This window comes from Giraffa tippelskirchi, chromosome 5 (genome assembly GCF_054371585.1).
Source record: "Giraffa tippelskirchi isolate mGirTip1 chromosome 5, T2T-mGirTip1v1.2.pri, whole genome shotgun sequence".
Classification (NCBI taxonomy): Eukaryota; Metazoa; Chordata; class Mammalia; order Artiodactyla; family Giraffidae; genus Giraffa; species Giraffa tippelskirchi.
Genome location: NC_137279.1, coordinates 135,714,487 through 135,727,484, shown reverse-complemented (window position 1 = coordinate 135,727,484; position 12,998 = coordinate 135,714,487). Strand labels below are relative to the sequence as shown.

The following is a 12,998-nucleotide window of genomic DNA, read 5'->3' as shown; positions in this document are numbered from 1 at the left end:
AAATTTATAAAAAGGTTTTCTTACAGCAGCATTTGCATTATGAATGAAATGTGATAGAATGATGTTGCAGTGTGCATAGATTCATACTGCAAATCAGACGGAGCAGCTGCATTCCTTCCACTGGAAGGAATGTCTGTTTCAGAAAAGCAGTTCCTATAAAGTACAAAAGTCTTGAGGGGCTAATAACTTACATGAACCTTAGAAGTGCATTTTAAACTTATACCCATAGCATTGGCAAGATTTTAAAAAATACCCACAAGAAATTAATATCTTTACCTCAAGAAAAATTTCCTAATGAAATAAGTAAAAATTATGGTAATGAATGGCTGTTTTTAATTGAATTACATGAAATTGTTAGAAAATAACTGAGGGTTTCAAGAGTAAAAATTTAAAACATCACTGTGAGAGATACAAGAAAGTGAGAAAGATGGATGTGAAACATAAGACGTTATGAAAAAGCAAAAACTCTCAATCTTAAACATTCATATTAAGCTTGTTTTTGTTGAGTTCACGCTCCAGATTTCCAATCAAAGTATCAATACTTTCTTGTAGATCTTTGAGATTGACTTTTCGGTCCACTCTAGACTCAATTGTCTGCACTGTCAAATACGTCTGAAATGTGCATTTGTTGGACGGAGGAGTTGGCTGTTCAATCATGATATCTGGCTCATATATTTTGCTACAGTTTTCTCCATTTTCTCTGTCTTCTGAAGGGACATCATCATAATCCACAGTATTTAAATTTTCTTTCGTATTTAAAAAGTAGTTTTCTCCACAGCTGCTCCAGTCTCCTGCATAGCGATTACTGAGTGGACTGTCTAGTCTGGTTTGCCTTGGCCTGAGTACTCTTGACGATTCAGTACCACTCAAATTTAACAGGTAAGGTCGTTCTTTCTTCCGCCTCAAATAATTTAGAGAAGACTTCTGCTCTGGGAACAAATTGTCTGCTGATTCTTTGATAGTTAAACGTTGCACTAGGAACAAACAATAGATTTGCTTTAGTGACAGTAATCCAACTTAATCCAATTTAAAAACATAAAGCTAAAGATAAGCTATTTAATAATCAACTACAAACATGCATTACAACAAACACATGCACACTACCAAAAGAAAGCATTCCATAACTATTTTTTCTATCACCAGACATAATCAAGATTAGGAACAGAAGCCAGTAGAATGTTCAGTGGTGCTAATTCATGCTACATCACAACATCCCAAAATAAATCAAATTTCCAAGTTGATTAACTCTCTGTGCAAGTTAATTAATATCTAGCTGTAACTCAAACAGTAGCTAAGCTGGTAGCTTCTTTTAAATTAAAAGCTACAGCAAAAAGCAGGCAAGGCATGTTCGTGTATAAACAAAACAAAAGTTTCTTTATCTGCAAACATCTAAACGAGGCCAAGGCATCTAAAGTGCTCAGTCTTAAAGTTCTAATCTTTGTGGGGTTTTTTGCAATTCTACTAGCAGCAGTGTCATAATTTACTTGACTCTAAACAGCCAAATTTCACTTTGATAAAATGCACGAAATCTAGACTTGTCCACTTGTTACCTGAGTTTGATTATACAGCATTAGCTAATAACAGTCTTCATTTATTGCCTGAAAATAGTACAGATATTTTATTTTCCCATTCTGGTTAGGAATCTAACAATCTCAAATAACATTCCTCATATTCAGACTAATTCTTTCTATTATCAATAGTATGCATTGCACTGGCCAAACAGATTAGCGGGGAGACACACATTATTTCATAACAAATCAAGGCTTTAGAGCTTACTTTTTTTGTGTGTACTGAACAAAACACTTGTCGAATGGACTTAATTTAAATGTTGAGGCACAGCTATTAAAAAATTGTTCATAATGCCTTTCTATTTCTGCTTATTTATTCTCCATTAATAAGTGCCTCTCCATTTATACTTACCTTCACTAAGATAGAGGGAACATATAACCAGTGACAACATACCAACCTTACACTCTCCAACATATTCACTTCTTACTGAATAAAATAAGATAATTAAAGAATAATACAGACATGTATATGGTTCTAGTTTTCCAGATGTACAGTGATTTATATAACATTTTCAGAGATTGAATTTTTTTTTTTTTTTAAGATTTGTGCACTTTATTGTTAAATCTAAAAAAAAACGTGAAAAAACAAAAACAGGAAAATAAATGTGGCCAAGGTTCTCCCTTTGAGGACGCTGACGGTGTGAGCACAGGGTTGAGTTCCATCTGGTTGCCACTCCGAGTCAGAGTCCAGGTGCCACGAATTCAAATCCAGTGAAAAATCTCCTGGAGGGTTCAACAACTCAGCTTCTCTAAGAAACTTAATTTTCTTATTTTCTTTTTTTAACTTAGATTTTATTAAAATACTTGATAACTATATATAGGTATGTTTTTAACATTTCTGTTTACCTGCATTTTTATGATGGCTATTACATATCACTATGAATAGCTAAAAGCTCTTGATCTAAAATTTTCTACAAAAAAATGGTCTGATATTTACTTTAAAGGAATGTGTGTGTTAGTCGCTCAGTCGTGTCCAACCCTTTGCGACTCATGGACTGGAGCCCACCAGACTCCTCTGTCCATGGGATTTTCCAGGCAAGATTACTGGAGTGGGTTGCCATTTCCTCCTCCTGGGGATCTTCCCAACCCAGGGATCGAACCTGGGTGTCTCCCATGTCTCTTGCATTGTAGGCAGACTGTTTACCCGCTGAGCCATGAAAGGAATGGCGATATTTACTTTAACTTGATATTTAAAACAGTATTAATATAGAGTGCCATATGCCATTGCAGAATGGATATCTGAATTTTTTCACTGTTTAATTATTCATCCTTCTACTGAAGATGCTTATCCTCACTAAGTCTCCTTGCTTTTCCCCCTTCATTTTCTGTGCTGTTCCTATTCTTAGTGCTTAAGTGTCATGCCTGTTGTTTTTGCCAACCCATTACAGTACTCGGCTAACCTTGAGGTCATCTGGTTTGTGGTCCAACCAGAGTAAAACATTTTTGACTCTGTGTTGACCTTGTCTTAATTTGTCTGTATTTTCCAACATTCACTTGCAAAAACCCACATTTATTTTGTTGCCAGCTGCTTAAAGTTGTTTAACCAAGTCCCTGTTCAAACATTATTTTTGCATTTTCTTAGCAAACATTTAAGAAACCAATTTATAATATTTTATATCTCTGCTGGCTCAGACAGTAAAGAATCCACCCACAGTGCAGGAGACCTGGGTTGGGAAGATCCCCTGGAGAAGGGACTGGCAACCCACTCCAGTATTCTTGCCTAGAGAAGTCCATGGACAGAGGGCCTGGCGAGCTACAGCCCATGGGTTTGCAAAGAATCGGACATGGCTGAGTGACTAACACTTTCTTTCAAGAAACCAACTATAGTATTTATATCTTTTAGACCAAAATTTCTAAAAGATCAACTTTACTAGCTTTTTAAACTACTGGTGGTGAAACGGGTTTCCTATTACATATGCAGATAAAATGGTTAATTTTACCCCCCAAAATTCTGGTTTTCCTAGCACTGCTGATTACTCACCTTCAAAAGAATGAGATGAAAATACAATCTAGAAAGTTGTTAAAAAAATTCTCAAAATATAATGATAATTACTAAGAAACTTAATTTTCTTATTTTCTACCAATAGAGTTATATTTTTAATCACCACTCTATTAGCTTTTTATCTATAGTATAATTACCTTGGGCATAATTACTTTACTTAATAGAATATATTGGGTATCTAGTTGTTGCCAAGTACTCTGTTATAACCTGGAAATGTAGAGGTAAGCAAAATGTAGTCCTTGACCTCATGAAGCTTAGTCTAGTGAGAAAAATGAACCAAAAAGAATTAGGGAAGGAATTCCCTGGCAGTCCAGCAGTTAGGACTCCAGTACTCTCACTGACAGGGGCCCAGTTTCAATCTCTGGCCAGGGAACTAAGATCACACAAGCTGCACAGCCAGAAAAAATAAAAAAGAATTAGGGAAAATTGATAGCTCTTCCAAAAACAAAAGCCCTGTCCCAAATCTATTCGTCATAGAAAATGTGATGTACCAAACAGCTGGTCTAAGAATTGTATATTCTCTAAAGCTATTTTCCTATCTATAAAGTGAAAGGGTAGCCTATCATTAATTTTCAATATTCTTAAGACAGCAAACTAATGTTTTTTAAAAGCAACTACCTTCTAAAAACCCAGTACATAAACAAGATGAAAAGAAGACTATTTTGATCAAAAGGGAAATATGTTTCCATTTTGCTCCCTCACCTGCTGCCAATCTGGCCCCAAAGCTGCTTCCAAAGAACTTATGGTTTTGCCAGAAGAACATGAAAAGCCATTGGCAGGTTGACTTTTAACTTTCAGTGCCAGTATACCAGGGTTCTAACTGGTCACTTTGAAGACAAGATTTTTCAAGAAGAAAAGTTCAAAGTAAATTATATTCAAATTATTAATATAAAGTAAATTATACTGCCCAAAATTAAAAAAACAAAAAATAACACAAAACAAAAAGTTAAGGAAGTAAAAAAGAAGGAAGCTAGGCAGGAAAGGGTGGAACCAATTATTTTTATTTCTGGAGTAGGGTAAATACCAACAAGAAAAATAAATGGGATACACATAGCAAGGACAGTCATTCAGCAAGTAATATGCCATGGCCTATTTTCTATGTCACTATCAATTTTCTCAGGCTCAGTAAGTACACTACGTCTACTAGATTTGTGCCTCTTCTTGAATCCAAAAGCAAGTGATTTAGTAGGCAAAACTAACTGCTATTTCCTTCTCAACTTTCTGCCCTGTTCTATACTTTGTCTGAGGTATTATAACTGAAGAAAAATAACAAGTTATAGACAAGGGGGCAGCTATTTTTCAATCCAACCACACAAACCTTTGGAATAATGTGCTATATAGTCAGACACAATTGCTTAAGGTTGTTATTGAAATACTGTACAGTTAATCTCAAATCTGAACCTTTTTTCTACAACATACAACATAAATTTTGTTTATGTTGTCCTAAATCCAACACTAAGAGGACTTACAAAATAATGGAATGACATTAACCTCTGATACAGAATCAAGGATAAAAGAACTTGGATACTGGTAATAAACTTAATATCTCCAGGCAAGCAAACTTTCATTTGATCAGAATAATAAGATAGCTCCTTTCCCAATTCTTCATGTTTATTAAAATTAAAACAGTTCTGGGAAAAGCTAGGAAACACATATTTAAAATCTGAACCTGAGTGATCCCTTATGTTGGGTACCAAACGTAGAAATAAGACTAATTAATCAGAACATCTTCATTCAGCACTTTTAACTAATAAATAATACATACTAACTCAGCTAAAATATAATTTGAAAATGATTTTTTAAGCCTGTGTTTAAAAGAAAAGAAAAATATTAACTTTCTCAATTTAAAAGTTGAAAATTTTTATTAGCTTAATTTTTAATTCACTTTTTTAAATTAATTAGATTTTTTTAAAGACTAAATCAAGCAATCCTTTATACTTTGTGTTTTTTTAAAATATGTATTTATTTATATTTATTTATTTCTGGCTGTGCTGGGTCTTTGTTGCCACACATGGGCTTTCTCTAGCTGCAGCGAGCAGGGGCTACTCTCTAGCTGTGGTGCTTGGCATTTCTCACTGTGGTGGCTTCTCTTGTCTCAGGGCACGGGCTCTAGGGTATGTGGGCTTCACTAGCTGTGGCTCGAAAGCTCTAGAGCACAGGATCAGTAGCTGTGATGCATGGGCTTAGCCGCCCTGAGGCATGTAGAATCTTCCTGAACCAGGAATCAAACCGTGTCCCCTGCATTGGCAGGCGGATTCCTAGCTGCTGACTCACCAGGGAAGTCTCAGTCCTTTGTACTTTATTTAGTCTATCCTTCTCATACACATTAATAAAAGAGTTGTTTTTGTTGAGTGGCTAAGTTGTGTCCAACTCTTTTGTGACCTCATGGCTCCTCTGTCCATGGGATTTCCTAGGCAAGAATACTAGAGAAGGTTGCCATTTCTTTCTCTAGGGGAACTTCCCGACCCAGGGATCAAACCCACATCTCTTGCATTGCAGGCAGATTCTTTACCACTGAGCCACCAGGGAAGACTAATAAGCACATTTACTGAGGACTGACTTTATGCTAAACTCTCTGCTCATTTCCTTAGATCCTTTATCCCAATCTTCACAACAACCCTAAGGTAGGCACTATTTATAGAGAAGCAAACTCAGGCTTAAGAAAGTTTGCCTGAGTCCACACTGCTGGTGAGTGCCACAATCAGATCTGAATCCAAGCCTGACGCCAGGGCCCAGGCACTTTTTACATTGTGTACTACCCTTAGCATTGCAGTACCTTCACACTTGGTCCTATGCAGGATAGGGGAGGCAAGAGGGAGTTACTACCAGGTAAGAAAATTTTAGAACCTAAATATAGGGATCCTTTATAAAACATCTAATTAAATACCTATTCCTTTTAGCTGTGAAAATACTTAAGAGATATGTTAGGAAAATAATCGTCAGCCTTTTCTTATTGAATAAGGGACGGACAAGAAAAACTGAAGGTAATTGTCAACTCAAGCCTAGATAATTTGAAGAATGACCATGAATACATGAAAGATGTCAGGAAGAACTGATTTAAGTAGAAAAATGAATTCTGCTTTAAATCAGTTGAACTAAAAATGACAACGGTAAAACTATTAATATTTACTGAGTACCTATTATGTGCCAAGAGCTGTGCTGAGCACCTTACACACATATTTTTTTTAAATTTAATCTTCCTATCAATTCTATAAACATGTTACTAACCCACATGACAAAAGGTGATACTGAGGCTCTAAAATGTTAATGAAGTTGCCCACAGTCAGACTAATAAGGGATACAGACAGGATTCAAACCCAGAGCTGACCAAATCCAAAACATATACATTAATCTCTATGTCTACAACAGTATCAGCAAAAGCAGAAAATTTAAATGGAGAAATCTAAAGGGCAGATTATCAACTCGTACTATTTTAAAAAGCAAAATCTAGAAAAGATTTTCTTCAACCATACATGGGCATATGACTGGCTAGTTCTATCATTGTAGAGATATCATTGTAAGAGAAAAATAATTATACTGAATCATTTACCTGGCCAGAGTTGAAGTAAGTAGTGAAGAACTTCAATATGTTTTTTAAAATCCAAAGCAGTCGCAAGTTCCTCGGAATCAGTAAAGACTCTGTTGTTATGGGTGGAAGTCTCTTGCCTCTGACTTAATAATACTGGTCCAAAGCACACAGCCAAGTTCTGGCAAGTCATCTTATTCACATCATGATAAGAAGCCACCAATTTCAAATGATCCAACAACATCATTAGAGTTGCCTAAATTGAATTAAATTTCACTTAATACAGTCAAACATGGATAAATTCAAGGACACAATTTATAGCAGGAAATATAGACAATCTGTCACTTTTTAGAAGGTTGTTTCAAATATTTGCTTTTAAGCTGGATTTTGGAACTTGAAACACATTTTTCTTTATAAAATGTTACACAGGACACTTAGGTTTGGACAGCATAATTTGATTCACTGAATGGTTAAAATATACATTATCTAAAATGCTCATGAATGAATTCCAAATTTTAGCTGGAGTTTCTTAGAAAATATGCCATCAACTTTTTCCTCTCTTCCCTTCTCTAAAAAGATAACAGCAAAGGCTGTGATGAAAAGGGGATTAGGGTAGAATGTTCTTTTTTTTTTTAAAGTTTTAAAACAACATGAATTTATTCTCTGATAGATTTGGAAGCCAGAAGTCTGAAAGGAGTCTCAGGGAGCTAAAATCAAGGTGTCAGCAGGCAGGGCACACTCTTGTGGAAGCTCTAGGGAAGAATCTGTTTCTTTGTCTTTTCCAGGGTCTAGAGCTGTATTCCTTACATTCCTCAACTCAAGGACCCTTCTTCCATTTTCCAAACTAACAATATAACATCTTCTGATTCTGCTTTCCTCTGTTTTCATCACATTGTTTTTTCATCTGCCTGTAGTCAAATCTCCCCTTCCCCATCCTTTACAAGGATACTTGTGATTACATTTAGCACCTACCTTGATAGGCTTCCCTGGTGGCTCAGACAGTAAAGCATCTGCCTACAACGTGGGAGACCCGGGTTCAATCCCTGGGTCGGGAAGATCCTCTGGAGAAGGAAATGGCAACCCACTCCAGTATTCTTGCCTGGAAAATCCCATGGATGGAGGAGCCTGGTAGGCTACAGTCCATGGGGTCGCAAAGAGTCGGACACGACTGAGCAACTAAACAAACTTGATAATCCCAGATAATCTCTCCATCTCAAGATACCTATTTGTTTGTTTGTTTTGGCATGCAAGATCTTAGTTTTCATACTATGTCACCTTTTATGTAAGAAAGAATGGGAAGTGAGAAAACATACATGTATCTAATCATTTGTACAAACAAATACAGAAAGCATAAACAAAAAACTAATAAGATTAGGTATCTATAGTTGGCTAAATAATGGCCACCAAAAATATCCAGGTTTTTTTAGATATCATTAAATTAGGTATCTTGAGGGAATTCCTTGGCAGTCCAGTGGTTAGAACTCCCCACTTCAACTGCAGGAGTCACAGAATGTTCATTTTTAAGTTCAGTTAAATCCTGTAGTCATAAGTAGGGGGCACCATCTTAAAATCTAGGTTACCATGGCCAGGTTCTACTGTGATTCAGATTAGGAAGAAGGCCAATGCACTTCTTAATTAATAAATATTAAGTAGACAAACAATGGAAAAGGGAAGAATAGAAATGAAAAAATAGAAATGAAAAAAATTATTGAAAAAAAAATTTTTTAAATCCTTGAAGAAACCAGTAAGGGGAATTTGCTTAAGAAGTCAATGGTTATTTAAGTTTAAGCAATTATAAAAAGAAAGGATGTTTTTTAATATACTGGTATATGATCAATCATTTAACAAAATAAGCATGTAATTTCCACTTCATAATTGAAGAATAAATACCAATAATAACCTGTAACTTTTAAAAATTATTAAAAAAAATTAAAATGACGTATTATCAATATTTCTGGAGCCAAAAGTGACAACTGGATTTGGTGATTAGAAGGTAATTAGTAACCTTGGCAAGAACAGATCCACAAAGATGGGGTAGAAAGCCAGATAACAGTTTGCTGAGTAGTAAATGAGTGGTGAAGAAGTGATAACTGTCAGAACAAACATTTGCTCAGTGTTTGGCTACGAAGGGAAGGAATCAGGAGCAAAATGGATCTAGAGTAGACTACATTGATATTCTGAAGTCAAAACCAGTCACACACTGGTTAACACAGTTAACACACACACACGACTGGTTAAATATATTAGGCTCAGTCTCAATAGCAAACCAAGAAACGCAATCTAAAATAAGAATTTTTTTTGTCCTTGAAATAAGAGCAGCCAAAAAATATAATTGTTATGTCCCTTTTGAAAAGTAATATGAAAACATGTACTAACAGCCTCAAAATGTTCACAACATTTAAATCAGCAACTCCACTCTGAAATTCTAATCTAAATAAGTAATTCTAACTGAAAAGTAATCTGTGGACAAATATATACAAATAGGTTCAAAACCTAAATTTTATACAAAACAAATAATGATAAATTGTCAAATCCATTCAATGGAATACTTTGCAGCCTTTTTAGAAAGAATATTAACAGCATGAGATTTAAGGCCAGAAAGGCCTAGATTCATATGATAGACTATAACACCCCAAAAGCTATATAATCTTGGGCAAGTGGTTTAAATTCCCTGACACTCGAGTCTTCACTCATAAGCAAAATGATACATAATTTTACCTTATATTGATGAAGGAACATTTCTACCCCTTCACCCCACCCTTCTTCTGCCTACCTCTTTGTAGCTGTACCTCTCTCCCACCCAAAGGAATAGAAATTCCTAATCTAACTGGACAGAGCACAGGCCATTCAGATGACTAAAATAAAATAGTGAATGAAGGTATTGGGCTTAAAGTATTTCTATCCACTCTTGGGCCTTCCACTCTCACATAGTAAGAAATATAGGCAAAGCTGGCCTCATCTGGATAAGCCTGGCCATATTTCTTTCCCTTATTCTCCCTTTTGTTCTAAGGAACAACAGCTAAAGTTAGGCTAAGAATAGTTCTGCAAGCCCAGCCATCCTCTCTCTCCTGCAGGTATACCGGAAGATGCTGGTGTGAGATTTAGATCGTGGGAAGGGGGCAAAGGGAAGAGACAAGGAGGAAGAAAAGAGCGGTGGTGAGTGCTGAGTCTTGAGGCTAAGTCATGTACACAAAACAGTCACCATATTTTTCAAATATTATTAATAAAAGGAAATAAACCAAAATGTTAATTATATTGCCTTTAGATATTGATAATTATAATTTCCATTCTTCTTTTCTATATCTTCCTAACTTTTCATTATAAACATATCATTTTAATAATAAGATAACACTACTCTTTTAAAACTTATCAGGAGTATTCATGCCTAGGTTAATCTCACAGGCAAAAGAGATAAAATTGTTTTCTAGATTTATTCTATGTAAGAAGCAGTTTCTAGATTTATGCTCTTTAGTCTTTAGCAAAGGTAGAGCTAAAACTCATTAGTGCTACAAATGTCAAATAACTAAAAAATTATCTGTAGCTCTGGAGCTAAGTACTCAGTTCATTAAGTATAAGGTTTATTTCAGAAAGAATGTATATCTATGGTGCTTACCTTCTCAACATCAGACAGACAATCCAGAAGGCCAACAGTGTACTGAGAATCACCTGGATCATTCTCACAACCATTTGATGACATTTTCAAAGGATTTTTTGCCATTGCATCTAATACAGCCTCATAAAGCTGCTTTGTTACCAGAGGAGAAGGAAGTTCTCTTAAATAATCCTTAAGAACACCTTCAGAAACCAAACAAACCAGAAATAGATGTTAATTAGTCTTTAGAGTGAAGTAATAAAAAGCTGTGGTGAATTTTTTTTCAAAGTATCATTACAGTGAATTTTTAACATTCTGAAAACAATAAAAGCAGAAATGTAAAAAGTATTGTAACAAACACTTGCAATTTGTATTCTTAGAAATTGCTTCATTAATTGACTTTTTGTTTTGAAACCATGCTAATAATGCACATGCATAATATCCAATTATCATATATATTAGGTTTGTTCATAAAGTAAATTCCTTTTATAAAAAGCTCCTTTAAGTGCATATAAAACAAAAGAAAATAAGGCATAATAATATTAATTGTAAATTATTCCAATTATATGGATTTTTAACTTCCAGACTTTTCATAAACCCTTGCAAATAAGTGAGCTATATAAATGTACTTCCTCTTAAATATAGAAGATATGGCTTAAACACACATACTGAATAGTCTGGATAATCTCCAATACTATACTATGGAAGAAAAAAATCATTTCTAAAACCAAAACCCAAGAACAGAAAACAACAAACGTGTCATTATCATGGGAATGAGGTAAGTCTGTTTCAAACACACCACAAATAGTTATGAACTAAGAGGTGATATAGCTATAGTAGAGGAAACAGGAAAGGATAATAGCTGTTACATATAAGGAAGGTAGGTTAAGATACTAGCTAAAGGCTAGAATGTGATCACAAGAAAAAAACAGACATTTCTGACAGCAAAAACCTAAATATAGACAATACTGATTTAGAAAATGCTCTCAGCTTAGCTGAGAACTTAATTTGAGGGCTTAATTTGAATTTAAGTGAAAGTGAAAGTCGCTCAGTCGTGTCCAGCTCTTTGTGACCCCATGGACTATAGAGTCCATGGGATTCTCCAGGCTAGAATACTGGAGTGGGTAGCCTTTCCCTTCACCAGGGGATCTTCCCAACGCAGGGATTGAACCCAGGTGTCCCACATTGAGGGTGGATTCTTTACCAGCTGAGCCACAAGGGAAGCCCAAGAATACTGGAGTGGGCAGCCTATCCCTTCTCCAGTGGATCTTCCTGACCCAGGAATCAAACTGGGGTCTCCTGCATTGCAAGTGGATTCTTTACCAACTGAGCTATGGGGGAAGCCCTACTTGAATTTAAACATGATCATAAAGGAAGTCTCCCATTTGATAAATCTTTTAAATTTTGATAATACTATGGCTCATAAGAATTCTTGGCAGGAAATTCGGGTTCAATTCCTGGTTTGGGAAGATCCCCTAGAGAAGGAAATGGTAACCCACTCCAGTATTCTTGCCTGGGAAATCCCATGGGCTGAGAAGCCCGGTGGGCTACAGTACTTGGGGTTCCAAAATAGTCAGATGTAACTAAATAACACAACAATGGTTCATTAGTTTCTTATGCATCCTTCTAGCCTTTGCTTATGCAAATATAAATATCAATAATATATTACTATTTGTTCTCCTTTATTACATAAAAGACAGCATATGTACTTTTTTATTTAACATTTTATCCTTGCCATGTGCTGTGCTTAGTCACTCAGTCATGTTCGACTCTTTGCAACCCCATGGACTGTAGTCTGCCAGGCTCCTCTGTCTATGGGGATTCTCCAGGTGAGAATACTGGAGTTGGTTGACAGGCCCTCCTCCAGGGGATCTTTGCAACACAGGGATCAAACTCAGGTCTCCCGCATTGCAGGCAGATTCTTTACCGACTGAGCCACCAGGGAAACCCAAGAATACTGGAGTGGGTAGCCTATCCCTTTTTCAGGGGATCTTCCTGACCCAGGAATCAAACCGGGGTCTCCTATACTGCAAGTGGATTCTTTACCAGCTGAACTACCAGGGAAACCCTATCCTTGCCATAACTCTTGCCATATTTTCAGTACACAGAAATTTTCTTCAAACATTTTTACAGTCACATCACAGTATTTCAATGTATGGATGCCCCACATTTTGCTCTAGTCAGTGGCTACAGACACATACTTGTATTCTTTCTAATCTTCTGTTATTTCAAAACATGCTACAATGAATGACCTTGCACATCATCATTTTGAAAATATGCAGGTATACTAGTAGGACAAATTCCAAAAAC

General features: G+C 35.8%; 1 protein-coding gene across 2 annotated transcripts in view; it reads right to left on the bottom strand.

Annotated features, from left to right (window-relative positions):
• Positions 1 to 310: 310 nt before the first annotated feature.
• The window catches only part of SYDE2 (synapse defective Rho GTPase homolog 2), a 44,137-nt gene continuing 31,449 nt past the window's right edge, over positions 311 to 12,998 (bottom strand). The window contains exons 5-8 of one of the 2 annotated variants that reach the window (XM_081490049.1): positions 10,710 to 10,891; positions 7,121 to 7,352; positions 1,551 to 1,598; positions 311 to 974 (exon numbers count right to left, since the gene is read on the bottom strand). In XM_081490049.1, coding sequence (XP_081346175.1) covers positions 1,588 to 1,598; positions 7,121 to 7,352; positions 10,710 to 10,891 — 425 coding nt within the window. In that variant the 3' untranslated portion in view covers positions 311 to 974; positions 1,551 to 1,587. The remainder of the gene's footprint in view (positions 975 to 1,550; positions 1,599 to 7,120; positions 7,353 to 10,709; positions 10,892 to 12,998) is intronic. The other variant, XM_081490048.1, reaches the window with a different exon arrangement.